Below are 19,376 nucleotides of genomic sequence, written 5' to 3'. Positions count from 1 at the left end.
GAGAGAGAGAGAGAGAGAGAGAGACAGAGAGAGACAGAGAGAGAGAGAGAGAGACAGAGAGAGAGAGAGAGAGAGAAAGGAAGAAAGGAAGAAAGGAAGAAAAGAAAGAAAGAGAAAACAATACAAAAAACCCTTATTTTCACTTAAAGCATCTAAAGTTGAGTTTTTACCAGTTATGTCATATTTCCTTACCTGAAGATCAGACGTGAGAAAGATCTTGCCGTCTTCACCACAAAGGGAGGTCGGTCGGCTGCTTCTCTTGCTCCCCACCTGCTATTGATTCATTGCTCTGGCTTTTACTGAGAAGATGAACGGTGCAGCTGTTGAGAGACAGCCCAGGAAACAGCTTCTTTTCTTTCTTGTAGAATGGACAGAAGATCATGTGTCCCTTGTGCCTCCTGTCGCGCCCTCCCATGCCCAGAGCAATCCGGAGCCAGCCAGGGAAGCTCCACTTCAGGGTAATGTGGCGTCTTGATTGCATGGTAGTTGGAGCTCTAGCGTCTCACTGTTTTATTTCTTCATTACATTGATTGTGTGCATGTGTGTGTGTGTGCCACCCCCATACTCATCCCACATAACACATGTGAAGGTCAAAGTGCAGCTCGAACAAATTAGTTCTCTCTTCTACCACCTGGGGCGTATGGCTTGACGTGGAGCACCTTTGCCAAGCTATCTTGCTAGTCCTAAAGTCTCATTTTAAAAATTAAGTCTGCAGCCGGGCGTTGGTGGCTCACGCCTCTAATCCTAGCACTCGGGAGGCAGAGGCAGGTCTCTCTGTGAGACCAGCCTGGTCTACAAGAACTAGTTCCAGGACAGCTTGGGCTGTGACACAGAGAAACCCTGTTTCAAAAAACCAAAGAAAAAAATAACAATGAGGTTTGGTGATTCCTAAGCTTCAGTGCTCTCGACACTTCTGGCTAGATAATTCTTTGTAAAGGAGACTGTCTTCAGCACTTAAGTGTGATCCCCTATCCACTTGACTTCAGGAGCATACACCCACCTCCTGCTGGTACCATGATAATCTGAAAGATGCCTAGACGTTATTAGATGCCCCTCAGGAGTAGAACCATCCCAGGGTTGGGAATGAGTGATTCAGACACCAAAATATTTTTTAAATTGGGTGTTCGATATTTTGAGGTTCCAGGCAATACATTTGCTTTTGAGTAGTATTTTCTTCTAAGTGTAAATAACTTTATCTTAAAAGTCCTTCCCTGCTGCTGTTTTGCTTTGGTGTGTCCTCCAGCATTTACATGTGTCTTACTTTTATTTATAAGCTTAGCCTCTTCAAAAGGATCATTCATGATTTGGGTTCTTGAGCCTTGCTATAGTCAGGCCTTATTACTCTTCAGTGATGGAAGACAGGCATGTCTGGGGTTGCTTGCTTTTGTTTTTGGTTTGTTTGGTTATTTGTTTTCAAATAAGAAAAGTAGAACCACATTGGACAGTGTTGCGGAACTGGAATGTTGGTAGTACTGAGCCTTGAAACCAGTGGGAAGTTGTCTCTAGTAGCTGATGTCATCATTATTAATATCTTTGAGAACACAACTATATTTTATTATGATAATGGTTTCCTAAAGATAGGCTGTAGTCTATAATAACGTAATTAATACCATCATTACTGTAGTGTCCGCAGCATTTCTTGGAATAGAAGATCCCTTCTTTGGCTCATGTCTTCTTGATTCACCTCTCATAGTAATTGAGTTGTACCAGGCTCATTGAAATGCCCTGAACCAGCCACATCATGGACCACTTTAAAGAGTTACATAGTCTCGGACGTCTGTGCCGCTGTCTTTGACTTACTCCTGCTTCCTGTCATTCACTCTTCACTTTCCTGCGCTTGTCATTTATGGAACTAAACAGTGTAATTAGTGTTCATTGGTGCTGTGTTATTTCACAGTATTTTCTTCATTAAGCTCTAAATCCATGGAGGCATGAGACTAGGAGTTTGTTTGTTTTGTTAATCCCCAATCAGGTAGAACCCCTTGATAGGTAATTTCTGTTGAAATTACAGTACTACTGAGTGAAACAGTGTGTATCTATGCATACATGTGCATATTTTTGTTGAGTGTTGGCTCATGTTCTTAAAAAAGAATTGTTTTAAGAGATGAAATACACTAAAAATTGAAATGTGGATTACCATGTGCCTAAAGCACAGCTAAGACTACACATGGCCTTTGTCTGTGTGTTTCATCTCAAAGTCTCCCTGCTTTTTTGGTTTTGTTTGTTTGAGGCATGTTCTGACTATATAGCTCTGGATGGCTTGGAACTAGCTGCATACACTAGGCTGGCCTCAAACTCACAGAGATCCTCCTGCCTGCCTCCTCTGTGCTGGCGTTAAAGGCGAGAACCATTATGTCCAGATCCATGGTGTCTCAGGCAGCTCCTCTACTACTGAGCCATACTCATGGACTTTTGATTATTTTTTTTATCTTCTTTAGTCCTGTTGAACCTGACAGTGGGCTGAGACAGTCCAGGTCCACTGAATTCTCCACAGATTTAGCCATTCTCATAGCCAACGTACAGTGAGGCCTTCCTGTTGAGCCTCATCCTGTAGACACAGTCTTTGGAGTATAACTAACACCAAAGAAACACATTGACACCCGGTCTCATCTCTCTAAACTGGGAGTCTAGTAAACTTTTAGACTTAAGTCTCGTGGTTTATGACCAGGTTACCAGCCTGCTGCTTACACATCCTAGTTTTGCACATTATCTAGTTGTGATGGTAGATTAAGAAGCCATCTTACGACTTGACTTGGTGGTTAATTTTTAAACCAAATTCTCCCATGACTGACTTTACTTCCCAGCAACTGGTCATTTTGTAAATGTTCTTGGACAAACTCTCCAGCTTCCAGATTGGGTTTGGGGATGGACTTCTGTAGCTTCTTCTCCCTGCTGGACCCATCTTCCAGCTCTATGATGACTGATTTATTGAACCATATTGCATACCAGGTTCCCCCCCCCTAAGCCCTTCATGTCCATGATCCATTTTGGTTGTTATTAATAACCCTTGTGTGAAATTAGTACCATCTCTGTTTCTCTTTAGATGTACCGCACTCAAACTCAAATAGAAAGAGAGGCTTGCCACGAAGTAGTAGAACATATATATATGCCATTGTCATTAGATATCGATGAACTTCTGGCTCATAACTTTTTATCATTTTACTTTTGTGGGGGACTTTATTTCCTGAGTTAAGCTCTACTATTTAGTACAGTGTCACTGGTTACATATTATCATTTAGGTTTAAATTAGCTGCAACTGAAAAAAAAATAAAAATTGAAATATTTTGGCCATTAGCCTTATGTCAAGGCTTTGATATCTCCTTACATGGTGTAGTGGCTGCCATATAGATCGGTGTAAATGCTCAGGATTCCCAATGCTGCACTAAGTGATGGTAGAAGCTTCCAGTGTAGAGAATCCAAGTACCAGAGTCTAATTCTGACCTGGCAGAGAATACTTAAGGGTAGTTCAAGGGCAGAGTTCTGAACCCAAACCAAAAGATCCTCATTCAGTAGTCATAGGGTAAGCCTAATATGAGTATGTTTTTAATAGACATTCGAGTGAGTTTGCAGATACACAACCAAGAAATTGGTGTCTCAATAGAAGGGGTAGACCACAGAGCAGCAACCAAGAATATCAAATCTCCATTCTTGTGGGAGAAAATAATTCCTAACCCATGAATCACCCATACCTAAAACATAATAAAATGTGCATTAATACAAAATTCTGATGTTGTCTCTGTAGCTAAAATTCAGGTAAGCTATGTGGTGCATTTTCTAACTTTGCCCATAATAAAAAGCAAAGGTACCAGTACCTGCTCACTTCTTTTCGTCATTCTCAGGATCTTGCTGAATCTGTTCATTGTGTCCTTCTTTAGCCATTCAGTCCTTAGACAGAAACTGTTAGAGCACCTCCTACATATCACAGTGCTCAAATTCTAAGCCCCAAATCTGCAAGTGAGTCTCTCGGAGCATGTAGTCTACTGAGTTTAGCACATGCGTAGTGCTTCTTCTGCACGGGCACAGGAAACCAAGCCAGTCAGTGAGATGTGTACTGTGTTAGAGCACTCAACTCTCAGGACAAAAATAAAGCGGGAAGGGGGGGGCCTGGAAATATTGCACCGTTTAATAATGTTGTCCATGAAAGTCTCACTGAGAAGTCAGTAGCTGTTGAGGTCTCTGCACGGCTAAAATGTGTACCTCTCAAGCTCTCTAGAGTCCTGTCAGCCTCTTCTGTAAGACCTAGGCCATTTGACTTCCATAGCCCAAAGTAAATTTCGGAGCCCATTTTCCCTGTCTTTGACTTTTCACCCGGTAACTGTCCTGGGAGCTGTCTCCCAGAAGTCTTTGCTGGAGGTGCCATCCTTCTCCCCACACCTTGGCAAATGACTGTGCCTGGCAAATCCTGCCAAATCTTGCCTCTCTTTAACCACAGTTCCAGGGCTGCCATTTGTTGAGTTTCCAATAAGCCTTGGACTGACTGCACTGGAGAGGTTTGTGAGCAGACCTCTGACTATAGCCAATTTGAAGGAGCCTTCTTTGTAAGAGCCAGAGACTTTTTAAAATATGCAATTAAAATTTGTGTGTGTGCCCAGAGACCTTTTTAAGCCTTTTAGTTATAGCTAACCAAAAATAACTTTTCTAACTGGCTGCCAAGGCTGCTAAGTGCAGAGGCATGGGGTAGCTTCTTTTTCTCCCTTTTAAAAGAATGTATTTCGATAGAAAAGAAATAGAGCAGATGAGGGGGGTGTAGCAAGGGCAGAATATAGCAAATGAAATTAGGAACAAGGCAAATGGCTGCTGCTTGGGATAACCCGAGAAATTCCAACGAGCTTCTTGGATGTAGAGAAAGACTTAGTGAGGCCTGAATACTGCTTTGTGAATTAGTTCTGAAATGCTACTTTTTTGTTTAATTTTATTTTGAGATTGTCATACATGAGTATTCTATCTCAATCATTTCCATTCCGCCTTCCTTGTCCCCCCCCATTTCCTCCCATGTCCCCAACTACCTCTCAAATTCATGACCTCTTCTTCTTTCATCATCATCATCATCATCATCATCATTACATCTATACATAGATACAACCTGTTGAGTCCATTTAGTGTTACTTATGTGTACACTTGTTTAAAAGACTGACAATATGGGATTGGATAACTTATCAGGAGCTTGTACTTGAAGAACACTGAGCCTATCTTTTCCTCCCCCTTCTTTTTCCTCTCCCCACCTTCTCTCTACAACCATTGATTGCCTGTAGCCCTAGGAGTAGGCCTTTCAGAATTTCCTGTATCACATTTGCATGTTAGCTGGTGTTGTCAATGTGCCCATCTTGTTTAGGCAACCATATTGTTGAGATTTCACAAGTGTAACTTCCCGTCATAAGCAGAAAGCATTCATCAGCATCAGGGGTCTTGGTCATCTCTGCTCCTCTTCCCTGATAGTTACTGAACCTTGGAGATAGAGTTGTGTTGTAGATATATCTGTTGGAACTAGGAATCCCAAGGTCATTTATTCCCTGCATTTTGACCAGTTGTGGATTTGATTTTTCTAATAGTCTCAATCTGTGCCTAAAATTGCTGAGTGAAAAGATATCTACTTTCTTTGTACAAAAGGGTAAGTATCTAGAATATAGTTAGAAATTATTGGCTTAGGAAGATAACAATGGTGGATTCTCCTTCAGGGTCTGTGATCTAATCAGCCATTAGGAAGTTGGCTAGGTGACAATAGCAGGCATGGATTCCTCCTATTGAATGTGTCTTAAATCCAAAAAGACAGTTTGTTCAATAGACGCAAGATAAAAGTGCCAGCATCACACCTGGGGATATCTTGCCAGGCTAGTCAGTGTTGTGGCTCATAGGCTTCACAGCTAAGCAGGATTAGTGACCACCTTGCTCTGTTGGCAGCTTGCATAGCACCTTCAGATACTTTAAAAGCCAGTCCTCAGAGAGGGCCCTTCCTGGTCACTTCTAGATCCAAGTTATATGACCAAAGCAAGTGTTGTCTTCAGCAGTAGAGACCTACCTTAAAGTTATGGGAGTCAGTCAAGGTCACTGCCAATAGCCTGAATGGTTTAAGGGCATCTCTTATAATCTTCTGACCAACAGTATGGTTAAAAACTAAAACTAAAGTTTCTGTTCAGTTGGTCCTATGCATAGAACCCATGTCCATGTAGCACATTATAGTAAACACTGCAAAATAGAAAAGAAAACCATGGTACAAAGCAAAGACTAGCTGCTTCCTTGAAGGAGGCTGTGGCAGCCCAGTAGCTGTAAACCATGCTTTAATTGAGGAAGAAAGTCATAATCCTGAGACTGGTTTTTTGTCTTCTTCCCTTTTCTTTTGGACCTGGAAGATGACATGCCTGAGATTGAGCTGTAACTGAGAGAATGCCCTGTGTTTCCGACACACTCGTTTGGATTTCTGTACTGCACACCTCTAACCTAGCACTTGGGAGGTAGAGGCAGGAAGATCAGAAGTTCAGTCATCTGTGTTTGTATAAGAGGCTGGAGGCTAGCTTGGGTTACATGAAACCCTATCTTGAAAGAAAGATATCCTCTATGTATGACAATATGGTTATGACATCCACCTCCTAAACAGAGTGTACAGGAGCAATCTCATTCCTACAATCAAGAAAAGAGTTTTAAAATGTATTTATGAATGTGTGTGTGTGTATATGTGTGTGTATACACTTCATGTATGTGCAGGTGCCCATAGGGAACAGAAGAGGCTGTCAGATTCCCTAGAGTTGGACTTACAGTGGTTGTGAACTACCTGATGTGATGCTGAAAACCAAACTTGGGTACCCAGGAAGAGCAGCAAGTGCTCTTAACTACTAGTCATCTCTCTGGTCCCAAAGAGGCCCCATCTATATCCATAGCCTCAAGCCATGCTCTTGAACAGCTGTCTGCATTGTCTCCTAGCATCCTCGGTTCATTTACAGGTATACTGACAGTGAATTTCCTTGTGTTTCTCTCCTTCTAATCTAAACCAGGCAAACCCTTTTTTACAAGAAACCCTTCTGAGTTGAAAGGCAAGTTCATTCACACGAAGCTACGGAAAAGCAGCCGTGGCTTTGGCTTCACAGTGGTTGGAGGGGACGAACCTGATGAGTTCCTACAGATCAAGAGCCTCGTCCTAGATGGTCCTGCTGCCCTGGATGGCAAGATGGAGACAGGTGAGTTCACATGGCCATAGCATGTTCCATGTGGTGAGGCCTCTGCCCACATTTGAACAAGGGCAGACAGCATCATGATTCCTTTATGTGTGTCCTTTATATACCTTGCAATGAGCTAGATCCCTCTCTTACAACACCCCCTACCCCCAGTCCACATGAAAACCTTTGAAGCTTCTTTGACTTTAGAAACCTGTTACAGTGCTATTGCATATAGTAAAGCAGTAATTTACTAAAAATGTAGATCCATTTGAATAAATGAATTCTAAACTTAGAACTCCAGTGTTCTTTCAAGGATTATTATATTGTCATTTAGCCCAGAAGACACAAAAGAAAGGTTTATTATCAGTTAAATAGCCAATCTGGTTTTGGCAGGTGGTCACTCCACCCCCACCCTGTTTCATTCAGATTCATATTGAAGGTACAGAAGAACTAAAATTTCAAAAAGATTGGTCAGCAAGAGGAAAGTATATATGTTCATGTAAGATGAGTTTAGAACAGGATCTAATGGTGCTCGTTTGTAATGCCGGCACCCGGATAGCTATGGAGCTACAGAGTGAGACCTTGTCTCCGAAACTGCCTCCCTGAACACAAAGGATGAGTCAGATGTGACACAGGGCCCTCAAGAGTAAACAGCAGCCCAAAGATGATGTTTAGCACAAGGCACAGTGAACAGACTAGGTTATAAGAATGGGACAAGGGCACACGGGCTTGGGCTAGAGCAGCGAAGTCAGTAGAAGAGGAGAGAGGTGACTGGGAAGTCACATATGGTTTAACAAGGTCAGTGTGCATCAGCTTCTCCTAGGGCTGGTTGCTTATCCGTAGTAACCAGGATATGCTGAAGTAAGAATGCTGCTTCTCGTGTGGGAAGAACATCGTCTCTGCGGAGTTCTCGGGAGGAATGAGATAGAGTTCCTCTTTCAAGCATCTTTGGCTCCAAACAGGCCTATCGTGACGGATCTCAGGTGGTAGGCTCTAAACATAAGGAGAAAATGACCGTCACAACAGGTTTTGGTGCTGGTTTTTGACCTTCATACTCTTGCCTCTTACAGGGGATGTGATTGTCAGCGTGAATGACACCTGTGTTTTGGGACACACACATGCTCAAGTTGTAAAAATCTTCCAGTCCATTCCTATTGGTGCCAGTGTGGACCTTGAACTCTGCAGAGGTTATCCATTGCCTTTTGACCCGGATGACCCCAATACAAGTTTAGTGACCTCGGTGGCCATTTTGGACAAAGAACCAATTATTGTTAATGGACAAGAGACCTATGATTCACCAGCAAGCCACAGTAGTAAAACAGGCAAAGTCAGCAGCATGAAGGATGCCAGGCCAAGCAGCCCTGCCGACGTGACTTCCAACAGTTCTTATGGTTATCCCAATGACACGGTCTCTTTGGCTTCTTCCATAGCCACGCAGCCGGAGCTGATAACTGTTCACATAGTCAAAGGGCCAATGGGCTTTGGCTTTACCATTGCAGATAGTCCCGGTGGGGGCGGCCAAAGAGTGAAACAGATTGTTGACAGTCCCCGCTGCAGGGGCCTCAAGGAAGGGGATCTTATCGTGGAAGTGAATAAGAAGAACGTGCAGGCTCTGACGCACAACCAAGTCGTGGACATGCTAATCGAGTGTCCAAAGGGAAGTGAGGTCACACTGTTGGTGCAGCGAGGAGGTACGTAGGTCGATTTTCTTCTTTGCTTTTGGAATCTGAGGTGCGTCGGTTGGCTTACTAGTCTTCAACTACCTGGCGGTGTTTTGTTTCTTCGTTTGAAGATTTGTTATTCTTTTTCTCCTTTTTGAGACACTGAAAGTTGAACCCCGGGCCTTCAGCATGGTAGGCAAGCAGTGTGCCAGCAGGCCATACACCCAGGCCTGGATCACTTTCACCTACTTACTTGAAAATACTTGGCAAATATCTGTGGGTTGCTTTCAACACTCTTCACAATCAAGTTTCTGTATTATTTTGCATACACTGAATTAGAGTGATTCTGTCAAACGGATTCTGGTTCTTTTAAAAATAAGTAAGATTTGTCTTTTAAAAGCAAGGAAGATTTTTCTTGTAAGACTCCTGGCCCTGGCCGCAGAGGCTGAACCGTGTGCCTCTGAGGCCACTCTGCCAGCCTCAGTTCTTACTGCTCTTCTGCTGTTCCCCTGGATTGTAGCCACACTGGCTTTGTCCTTTCCTGCCTCAGGACCTTTCTAGTTCCCTGGCTCAGTTTCTCACAGTTCTCTCCCTAGGGAGTTATCTGTCTCGCTGTCTAAATTGACCTCTGGCAAGTCTACAGCATTTCTCGTCTATCGACCGGGACCGTGATTGTATTTCTCACTGCCGGCATTATTAACTATTGTCATGAGCCATTATTTTATACTTTTATTTTCTTTCTTTTCCTTTCCCGGGAACATAATAAGCCAGCACACACATCTGCGCATTGTTGTCTGTTAGCCCTAGCATTTAGCACACCTGACTCCTTTCAGAGTGATTCTGTAGAACCCACATCATCTTCATCTCAACATTAAGCTTCCTACTTTCTTTTTCCTTCCCTAAGCTTCCCATTTTCTTACTCATCCACACTCCCAGTATTTGTTAATTTCAAATTAAGAAATACTCAGTATTGAAATGTTTCACTCCTGGACTGTGAACTTGTAACTAGTTGTAGCTCATTGATGGTTCCCCCGGTCCTCCCCAGACCAACATTTCATACTTATAGTTGAGCCCTTGGAAAGGATCAGTTACGAAATGTGGTCTCCTTGTAACACGGGTGCTCACTTGAAACCGTGTATTGTGTGATCAAAGTGATTAGGGCCATTAGAGGAAATACAGAACATAGCACAACGATGAGTTGGTTAACATGTTTTTTTTCTTTTTTTTTTTCTTTTATTTATTTATTAAGGATTTCCATCTCTTCCCCGCCACCGCCTCCCATTTCTCTCCCCCTCCCCCAATCAAGTCCCCCTCCCTCCTCAGCCCGAAGAGCAATCAGGGATCCCTGCCCTGTGGGAAGTCCAAGGAACCCCCACCTCCATCCAGGTCTAGTAAGTTGAGCATCCAAACTGCCTAGGCTCTTACAAAGTCAGTACGTGCAGTAGGATCAGAAACCCATTGCCATTGTTCTTGAGTTCTCAGTAGTCCTCATTGTCCGCTATGTTCAGAGAGTCCGGTTTTATCCCAGGCTTTTTCAGACTCAGGCCAGCTGGCCTTGGTGAGTTCCCAATAGAACATCCCCATGTCTCAGTGTGTGGGTGCACCCCTTGCAGTCCAATCCTAGAGAAGCTAAATAAGGAGAACCCAAAGGGAAACATATAGGCATCCTCCTGAATATTAACCTTCATCAGGCGATGAAAGGAGACAGAGACAGAGACCCACATTGGAGCACCGGACATAACATGTTCTTCTAACTTCATCAAAACCATTGTGCAGGCCTGGTGTGATGGCGCACACCTTTAATTACAGCACTTGGTAGACAGAGGCAGGTAGGTATCTGTGAGTTCTAGGACAGCCAGAAATACATAGTGAGACCCTGTCTAAAATTTAAAACCATTGTGCAGACTGACTTGGCTCAACACTCCAGTACATTTTGAGGTCTCTTCTGGTTTTAAGTGACTTTGGTTCATGTAGACAAACCGGTGAGTGTGCGCTCATACATGTGTGCATCTACCATCTGATCTTTACCATTCCCATGGGATGCAAGAAAGTGGCAGCTACTAATAGAACCGAACTGTTCAGCCCACCTCTGGTTCTACTGTCCCTAGTCCAGTGCTCTGCCAATGTACCTATGAACAATGTTGACTTTGCATACTTCTTCATGTGTTTGGCTGGTCCAGCAAGCATCTCTCTGATCCACCTCCTATGCGTTTTACAGCCAGTTTCCTCTCTGAGCTATTTTAATCCTTCTTTTCTATTGAGTGTATTATGCACTGGCCTTTTCCATCATTAGATTCACTTCTAAAGGTACCAAAAAATACCTTTATGATAATCTACTAACTCAATTCATAATGTACTTGCCTAAAATTGCAAAGAGTTGATTATAGAAACATATATACCCCCTTCTTGTTAACTCAGTGTATTTTAATTCCTGGGACTGTCTTTCCGTTGATGCTATTACATTTTATAACATTCATATAGAAAGATCCAGAATATATTGCCTCATTAGTCAACATCTACATGGTTTACTCTACAACCTGAGTAATTTAAAATCACTGTAACATCGACAGTCTGTAAAGTATGTCATACACCCTGTGCTTGATTTATGTGTAGGATGGGAAGTTTGTACATCTGCAGTTGGCAGGCCGTCACCAGCTACTATTAATCTTTCTCAAAAGCATAAAAATATATTTGGTTGTGCCATGCATTAGTTGTTTGCTTTGGAGCTGACATTTAATCATCCCTCCCTGTGGTGGGGGTGGAAGGAGAATGTTTGATGAAGAAACAGGATGAGAAAGTGAGCGGTCAGTTCACTGACTGCTCATAAATCTCGTTTCTGCCATAGTTTCTGGTAAGCAGATTGATTCGCTCATTAAATCCACATCACCAATGATGCTCCGGCATCCATGTTGGAAGGATGGGGTTTCATATGCCTTATAAAATGGGTTTGGATGTTGGCAGCATCTGTTTTAGTTCCTAAGCCCCATGTTCATTTTTGATGGTTGTCCTTATCAAGATTGGGTTAAATTGATGTTTTATTTTTAGTATTTTTATGTCTGTTACCTCCTTCCCATCAGTAGGGAAACAAGGCAAAGGATGAAATAGCTTTTGTTAATTTCTGGAGATAGTTTCTGGGTCTGGCTTGGATTTGCCAGGGTCGTTCTCCCATAGGCGGGCTAGCTGGGACTATCACAGGTTGTCCCTAGCGTCTCAACTAGACCTCCTTCCTACTATTGCTTCAGGTGTCTGTTCTGCACAGCCCACTTTCTTGTGCTGTCTTCCTCAGCCTGCCCTTCTCTCCTCCTCCCTGTGCTGTCCCGACGAGAGAGTGTTTTCTTTCTGGTACAACTTAAAATTGCATCAGTGTTTGTAGTCAGCAGTCTGCCGCCCAGTGCCGGCTTGAGTCTGTAGGCTTTCTTGAGGTTGGCAAATGATGCTAGCCAGTGGTGAATTAATCGTTTTTTGTTTTTTTTTTTCAATTTCAAAGCTTTATTGTACAGGATAGAGGGCCACACTTTAGCCTGCCCACCTCCAAACTTTTAAATTGCTATTGCTCTGAGATCCTGGTGACCTCCTTCATGATCTCCACTGGAGTTTGAAGAGAGTATAACCATGAAAGCTCAAAGCTTCCTTCCTTAAACACAGGTAGTATATTATATTATAGTTTATCTTTACATTGAAGATGAAAACCACATTGGAATTTATGCACTAAAGAACTTGCCCAGTCCAGGTTTTTCCATGTTGAATGGGAGCACTTCCTGTGTCGTCAGCACAGCACCTCTGCCCCACAGTGGACAAAGCCTTGTTTGCTCAGCTAATGCACACCTTTGTGCTTCTCTTTCAGAAGTAATTTTGTGTTGACTTGAAGAAGTTCGACAGTGTTTTGTTTTGCAACGGTGTTTTGTGAGTGGAGAATGTAGGCTGTGTTTTGGAGGGAAAGCGTCTATCTGAAAGAGAACTGAACGGGGTCTATCAAGAGTGAGCAGGCCTCTGGGTTAAGCCATGTCCTCACCATGCTACTCTTGCCCCAACATTCTTTTCTTCATCCAAAAAAGAAAAAGAGTGTTTTGAACTAGAGGATCTTTTGGGCTTCTGTTTCATTGAAGGAATGATTCCACTGTAATGGAGAAAAGACGGTAGAGTTGGAGCCAGAGGAAGAACATTTGACTTGAACCTGTCTCCACCTTTACTGTGTGTGTCTCTCACCTTTCCTTCGCTTAGTTCAGAATGTAACCAAAGAGAATGATTCTTGCCTGTTTGCATGCTGTAGATAAATAAGAAGTAACTGCTGGTGGCCTATCCATGGTGTTTTGCTAATATTGCCAATTAGCAGAAATAAAACTGCTTAAGTTAGCTTTTTATTAACAACAACCACAAAAGGAAAAAAGGAAAAGCAAAGCGAAGATGATCTTTAGCCAGAACTCAGTCGTAGTATCTGTGATGTTTTCACATCTGCATTGTGTTTTATAAACTCCACTGTTGGTTTTTTGGTAAGTAACCAGCATTGTGAATGAAACCAGGCTCCTACCCTGTGATCCCTTCCGGCTTAAACTCCTTCTCAGATACTTTGCATGCGTGTATATGTGGGTGGGTTAAGCTCCTAAAGCTAAAATTGTTTTCATTTTTGAATAATTTTCTAAAAGATATCTCTGGGTTTGTTGGTGGTGAGGATCAAGCCAAGGCCTCTTGCATGGCTGGGTGTGTTCTCTCCTTCTAAGCCAAATCTTTCCCACTTGAGCTTCTGCAAGCAGCAGATGTCCCTGCCTTTGCTAAGAACCATTTCAACTCCCACCTTCTGCACTCTCCTGCTTTGGATAGAAGGAATGAATTGATTCTGAAGTCCTTGTCTTTGGTGGAGGTCATCACTGACTTCTGGTGATGACCACAGTAATGGAAGGGATGTCTGTTGGACAGTATATACAAACCATATCATACACAGAGTTCTCTTGTCAAGCCACTAAGTTATTTTTAGGGTCTGATTTTTTTTTAATTTAATTTTATTTATTTATTTTTTGTTTTGTTTTTCAAGTCAGGGTTTCTCTGTGTATAGCTTTGGGTCCTGTCCTAGAACTCACTCTGTAGAGCAGGCTGACCTTGAACTCACAGAGATCTAGCTGCCTCTGCCTCCCAAGTGCTGGGATTAAAAGTGTACACCACCTCTGCCCAACAGGATCTGATTCTCAGGTGATGAGAGTTTAGGATTCCCAAAAGGTGGGTTCTGTGTCTTTACCACAGGTGCCTTATGGTAGACTGCCTCATCTATAAGTCACAGAAAAATATGGCCATATAGCTTTATAGTCTCATTAATTCACTGTATAAGAGCAATGGTACATGTTTTGGCAAAAAAAAATTTAGATATGAAAATAGTAGCTGCATCCTTACTATGGGTCAGACATGTTACCATGGTACAGCCATACACATTGAAGCACTGACTTACCTTAAACCTAGTGACACCCCATTTTTGCAGCCAAACTGGAATTACTGCCATGTGCAGAGTTACTCTAAGTGGGATCCTCTATAAAACAAAGGTATTTATTTACTGCTTTCTACAATAGGAAAGGAAACATGGAGGATTGCAGTGGGAGGTGGAAGGAAACTTGAGCTAAATTCGAGTAGTCTAGAGCAAAGCTAGGACTCCTGTTTCTGTTGGGAAAGCATGCAGAAAACTGACTCAGACAATAAACTGCCACTGAGCCAGGCTCTGTTGTTGTAAGAGACTGTTTGTTCCCAGCTGCTCAACCCCGAAATAACCACACAGAAACTGTATTAATTAAGTAACTGCTTGGCCCATTAGCTCTAGCTTCTTATTGGCTAACTCTTACATCTTATCCATTTCTATTAATCTGTGTATTGCCACATGGCTGTGGCTTACCAGATAAAGTTGTCGGGTGTCTGTCTCTGGCGGGGCTACATGGTGTCTCTAAACTCTGCCTTGTTTCTCCCAGCATTCAGTTTAGTTCCCCCTCTCCCCCACCTACCTTATATTCTGCCCTGCGCAGGCCTAAGACAGTTTCTTTATTAACCAGTGGTATTCACAGCATACAGAGAGGACCCCCACATCACACTGTCCTTAACATTTTGCATACACTTGACATAGAATTCCAGGAGCCTTCTGGAAATGGTGCAATATTAGTTTCATGTTTTAGGAGAAGTTGAGATCTCAAGAGTGTCAGATTTTCCCCAAATTGTGTACATGGCTAGGATTTGAACCAAGAATCTGGGCTCCAGAGATTGGGCCTAAACACTATAATAAAAAGCCTTCTGGCATAGAGGGAGGGAGGGAGGGAGGGAGGGAGTGAAGGAAAAGGAGGAAGAGAAAGAAAAAGAAGTGGAAGAAGAGCCACCCTGGTAGCAGAACTGTCTGGTGTATTTTATGTATAGAAACTATCCCACTAGCTTAGTTGTTGGGAAATTATTTTATACATAGAGAGATGAATAAGCCTGAAGTCGACAAGCAAATTGATACCAATATAATCCTGATGGTATTTATTTCATTAAATCATTGATCCAAGCAGTCAAAGTGGTAACCTAAGTTCAGTCATCTGAGCATAGCATTAGCGTCAGTGTCTCTGTGTTGTGTGCCTCTGTGCCTTTATGTGTGTGTGTAAGTATGCTCATCTGTGTGTGTCTGTGTGTGTGTCAATGTGCCTGTGAGTGTGAGGGTGTGTACTTCTGTGTGTGTGCTCCTGTCTATCCATCTCTGGGTTTGTGTGTATGAGAAAGTGTGAGTGTGTGTGTGTGTGTTTGTCCATCTGGGTATGTGTATCTGTGAGTATATATGTGTCTCTGTGTGTGTGCTTCTTCAGAAATGATGCAAAACCATCATAATTAGGCCCACAGCGAGCTGTCTGCCCGAGAGTTAAACTGGGTGAATAGCGCCTCTCTTTGCCCTCTGGTCTTGGACTGGAGAATGAGTTGTAAATTGCACCACTTAAGTGTTTGTCTGCCAGAGTGTCTCACACTGAGCTGCAAGGCCCCAGGAAGGGAAATCAGGTTGCTCGCAGAGAGATACCATGACAGAGTTGGGTACTATGTGTTCTTCTCTCCAATGCTGCCCCCCTCTCCCTTCTTAGATGTCCAGACTCAGAGAACATCTCACTCCTCCCTGACCTCTGCAAGGCTTCCTTATGACACTTGGCTTTGTGCCAGCCTCGGAAGAGGACTCTTTCTAGAGTGGATGAAAGTCGAGTCACATTTGAATGGCTTCCCACCATTCAGTAGAAACTCCACAGTCCTATATCAAGTCCTGCCATGTGATGTCCCCTGTACTCTTTCTTCTCCCAGAGAATCTCAGGACTTCATTCCTCACATGCTCTGGCCTCTGCTCTGAGCTGCTTTCATCTCAGAAGCTGCTTCTGACCCTTCCCATACAGTGAGACGGCATCAGTCACCACCCCTGCCTGTTCGCTGGGCTTTAGGGGTTTGAAACTCATAGTGTTTAGACAGTGTTTCCTCCTTTATGTTCATGGTGTATACCCCAAAACCTTCAGTGAATGCCTTAAACCACAGGTAGTACCCCCCCATGTATATATATACATACTGTAGTAAAGATGACTTTGTCAAACACAGAAGAGACCAATAATAGCCAATAATAATGAATAATTAGAACAACATGCATGCTACCCTCAGTAGCATACAATCAATACCTATGACTTGTTGATTTCTGGAAATTTCAAGTTAGTGTTTTCAGACTTTGAATGACTTAACCCTCAGAAAGGGACAGGTTCCTTGTACTGACTTGGGGGTCTCCATGAGAGCTGGACCTAAGTCAGTACGTTATCCTAGCACGTGACAGTCATTCAGAAAATCGCGTGGATTAATGACTCTTCCTTAAGAAACCTGTACTTGTGCTTGTGTCTGTCCTGGTTTCTACAGCTCTTCTTTGAGAACCCTACACCCACATTCACAGATGTGTCTTCCTGTCTTCTGAGCATCTCTTCCTCTTAATTCTCATGCTTAAACCTATACACAGCTATCTTTATTAAGTCCCAACTCTGGTTCATCAAGTAGGAAAAAAGAACCACAAAAACCACTCATATCAAATGAACACATGAGCTATGCCAGGCCGTGCTTCCTGAACACGCTCCTCAGCTGAGCTTCCTGGGATGTGATTACTGGACGGATTGCTGAAGGAAAGGACCAACACCATGCCGCATCACCCGGATCTGAGTGCTCTCAGGACTGCTCACAGGGATGGGGAACTGTGTTGCTCAAGAGCACCTGCAAACCAAGATGCCAAAGAGTCAGTTGGATCTGTTTGGTATTACTACCTTGCATTAAAAAAGAACTCCACTAACTATGAAGTCATCTTCACTGTCAATTTTTTTCTTCTGTTCCAAGGCATACAGTTAAGAGAAATGGTAAAATAGGGGTATTCAATACCTCACTTCTGGGATAAAATAAACTCTACACCCCAGTAACACTTCCTGCGATGATTGACTGACTGTCAGAACTCTATTGAAAGCCGAAGCTGTTGACACCTCATGTTGATGGGCATGGTATCCGACTGACGTCACAGCTTACTTAGGGTGTTGTTTTGCAGCACTTATTAAAAAATCGAGGCTTTGGTTGGAGCCAGTGTGAAGCCCGATCCCTTCAAGGCGGTTAGAAGTTGTTCCGGTTAAAATCAGCAATCTCCTTGCACTTCCATGGCGCTAAGCAACGTGGCTTTCACATTTGCTATTAAGGAGCCTCCTGGCCTTTATTAGTAATGCAGTTTGAAGTTGTTATTTTGGTTTATTGCCATGGCTTAAAGTCATCAAGGATTTTATTTTGGAATTCTTCATAAAATGTTAGGTCACATTTGCATTTGAGATGACTTACACCAAGATAGGAGATAAATATAAAAATGTTTCTATTTTGGTTGCGTTTCATTATATAATGCATAAGAATTGCTCCTCATTTTCATGTCTTGAGGAATTCTGGTTTAATTGTATTTTGTGTTAATCTTTAAATCTAAGCATATTGCTTATCTGTTCATTTATAGGCAGTGTCAGATGTAATTGGAAAATTGGAGTTTATTCCTTTATATTCTTTTTTTAATATTTACTGTTTTGGATGATATGTCTGGCTATGTGTGTGTGAGTATGTGTGCCTATGTCCATGTGCAGGCCCGAGGTCAACCTTGGGTGTTCTTCCTCACGAGCTCTTCAGCTTGTTTCTTGTTCTCTCGTGGGCCTAGAGTTCACCTGAGTCGGTTTGGCCAAGTGGCCATTGAGCCTTGGGGAATGTTCTGTCTCCACCTACCCAGAACTGGGATTATAAGCATGTGTTAAGCTGCCGGCTCCTTCACATGAGTTCCGGGAATTGAACTCAGGTCTCATGCTTGACCTTTCCAACTGAGCTGTCTCCTCAGCCCTGTTCCTTTGTATATCATAGTGCTGCGTACTTGACACACCTCGAACAAGTCAATTTTTTCTCTAAGCGAGTGCCTCATCCCCCTTGAAGGTAAATATAATATCCCGAATGTATTCACATTATTTATCATAAATGTGTATGAGATTTATCATTCTCATTAAAAAGTAGTGGCATCCCCCTGCTCTTCCGGAAGACTGGTAGCATTTCATTGGCTGCGCCGACAGCATCAAATTACTATTCCGTGCTGCTTCCTACGGAGCTGCCTCTGCATGTTAAAGACAGTGATTTGTTGTCTCTTTGGGGAGGGGGCAAATTTATTCACATTATGTGCCTGGCATTACCTAGACCCCGGGAGCAGAACAGGATCATCTGCCAAGAGAACAGGAAAAGACCTGATTTCCTGAACTTTTTGTTCTGGGAGAGGCAAAAAGGGACAGAAGTCCACAGGTGAACAGGAAGGTGTCAGGCCGAGACGAGGTCAAAGCGTGGGGTGGGCAGGGTGGGGGGAGTTTGAAAGGGTGACTTCTCTACATTAGCTGGCAAAACACAAGAAACAACCACAGGGAAGGAGAAAAGAAGCGGAGAGGAGGTCAGTGTGACTAGGGACAACGAGCAATAAGAGTCATGACCGAGGACAGGAACTGGGGACCAGTTAGAATGTCGTGCTCACAATGACATCCAGTTTCACCTAGGAGAAGGAAAAGCTTACTCTAACATTGGCAGATCATCGCTCTGGCATGTGTGAAAGAATCATTAGAGGAGCAGGAGTGAAGGGGGCAGATGGACCGGAGCTGTTGCTGAGGTTGAGCAAGGGTTGGTAGCTCAGAGTGGCACGTGTCGTGGGCTGTTGGGGAGAGCGAGGATATGCAGTGGCTGAGCTGTAGCTAGGGGTTGGCAAAAAGCAAGATGGTAACTACCTTAGGGCCTCATGGGCCTTACAACCTCTCTGTTTTTACCACTCATCTGCCCCGTACCATGTAGACTGCAAATGCATGGATTGTGTGTGTTCTAAAAACATATTATGTGCCTTACTGTTCTAGATTCAATCTTTTGTGACAAATTCCATGACCAAAAGCAACTTAGGGGAGAAAAGGGTTCTTTTAAGCTTACACTTCCGGGGCTGGAGAGATGGCTCAGAGGTTAAGAGCACTGACTGCTCTTCCAGAGGTCCTGAGTTCAATTCCCAGCAACCACATGGTGGCTCACAACC

At 43.1% G+C, this 19,376-nt stretch overlaps 1 protein-coding gene across 18 annotated transcripts in view; it reads left to right on the top strand.

The window, feature by feature from the left end:
* Positions 1-19,376, top strand: part of Magi1 (membrane associated guanylate kinase, WW and PDZ domain containing 1) — a 618,461-nt gene that overhangs the window by 538,333 nt on the left and 60,752 nt on the right. For all 18 annotated transcript variants that reach the window (XM_013352986.2, XM_026788194.1, XM_026788185.1 and 15 more), the window contains 3 exons: positions 366-458; positions 6,987-7,169; positions 8,219-8,839. In XM_013352986.2, coding sequence (XP_013208440.2) covers positions 366-458; positions 6,987-7,169; positions 8,219-8,839 — 897 coding nt within the window. The remainder of the gene's footprint in view (positions 1-365; positions 459-6,986; positions 7,170-8,218; positions 8,840-19,376) is intronic.

Source organism: Microtus ochrogaster, unplaced genomic scaffold (genome assembly GCF_000317375.1).
Source record: "Microtus ochrogaster isolate Prairie Vole_2 unplaced genomic scaffold, MicOch1.0 UNK1, whole genome shotgun sequence".
In the NCBI taxonomy this organism is placed as follows: domain Eukaryota; kingdom Metazoa; phylum Chordata; class Mammalia; order Rodentia; family Cricetidae; genus Microtus; species Microtus ochrogaster.
The sequence above is the reverse complement of the archived record's forward strand: the minus strand, read 5'-3'. Positions and strand labels throughout refer to the sequence as shown.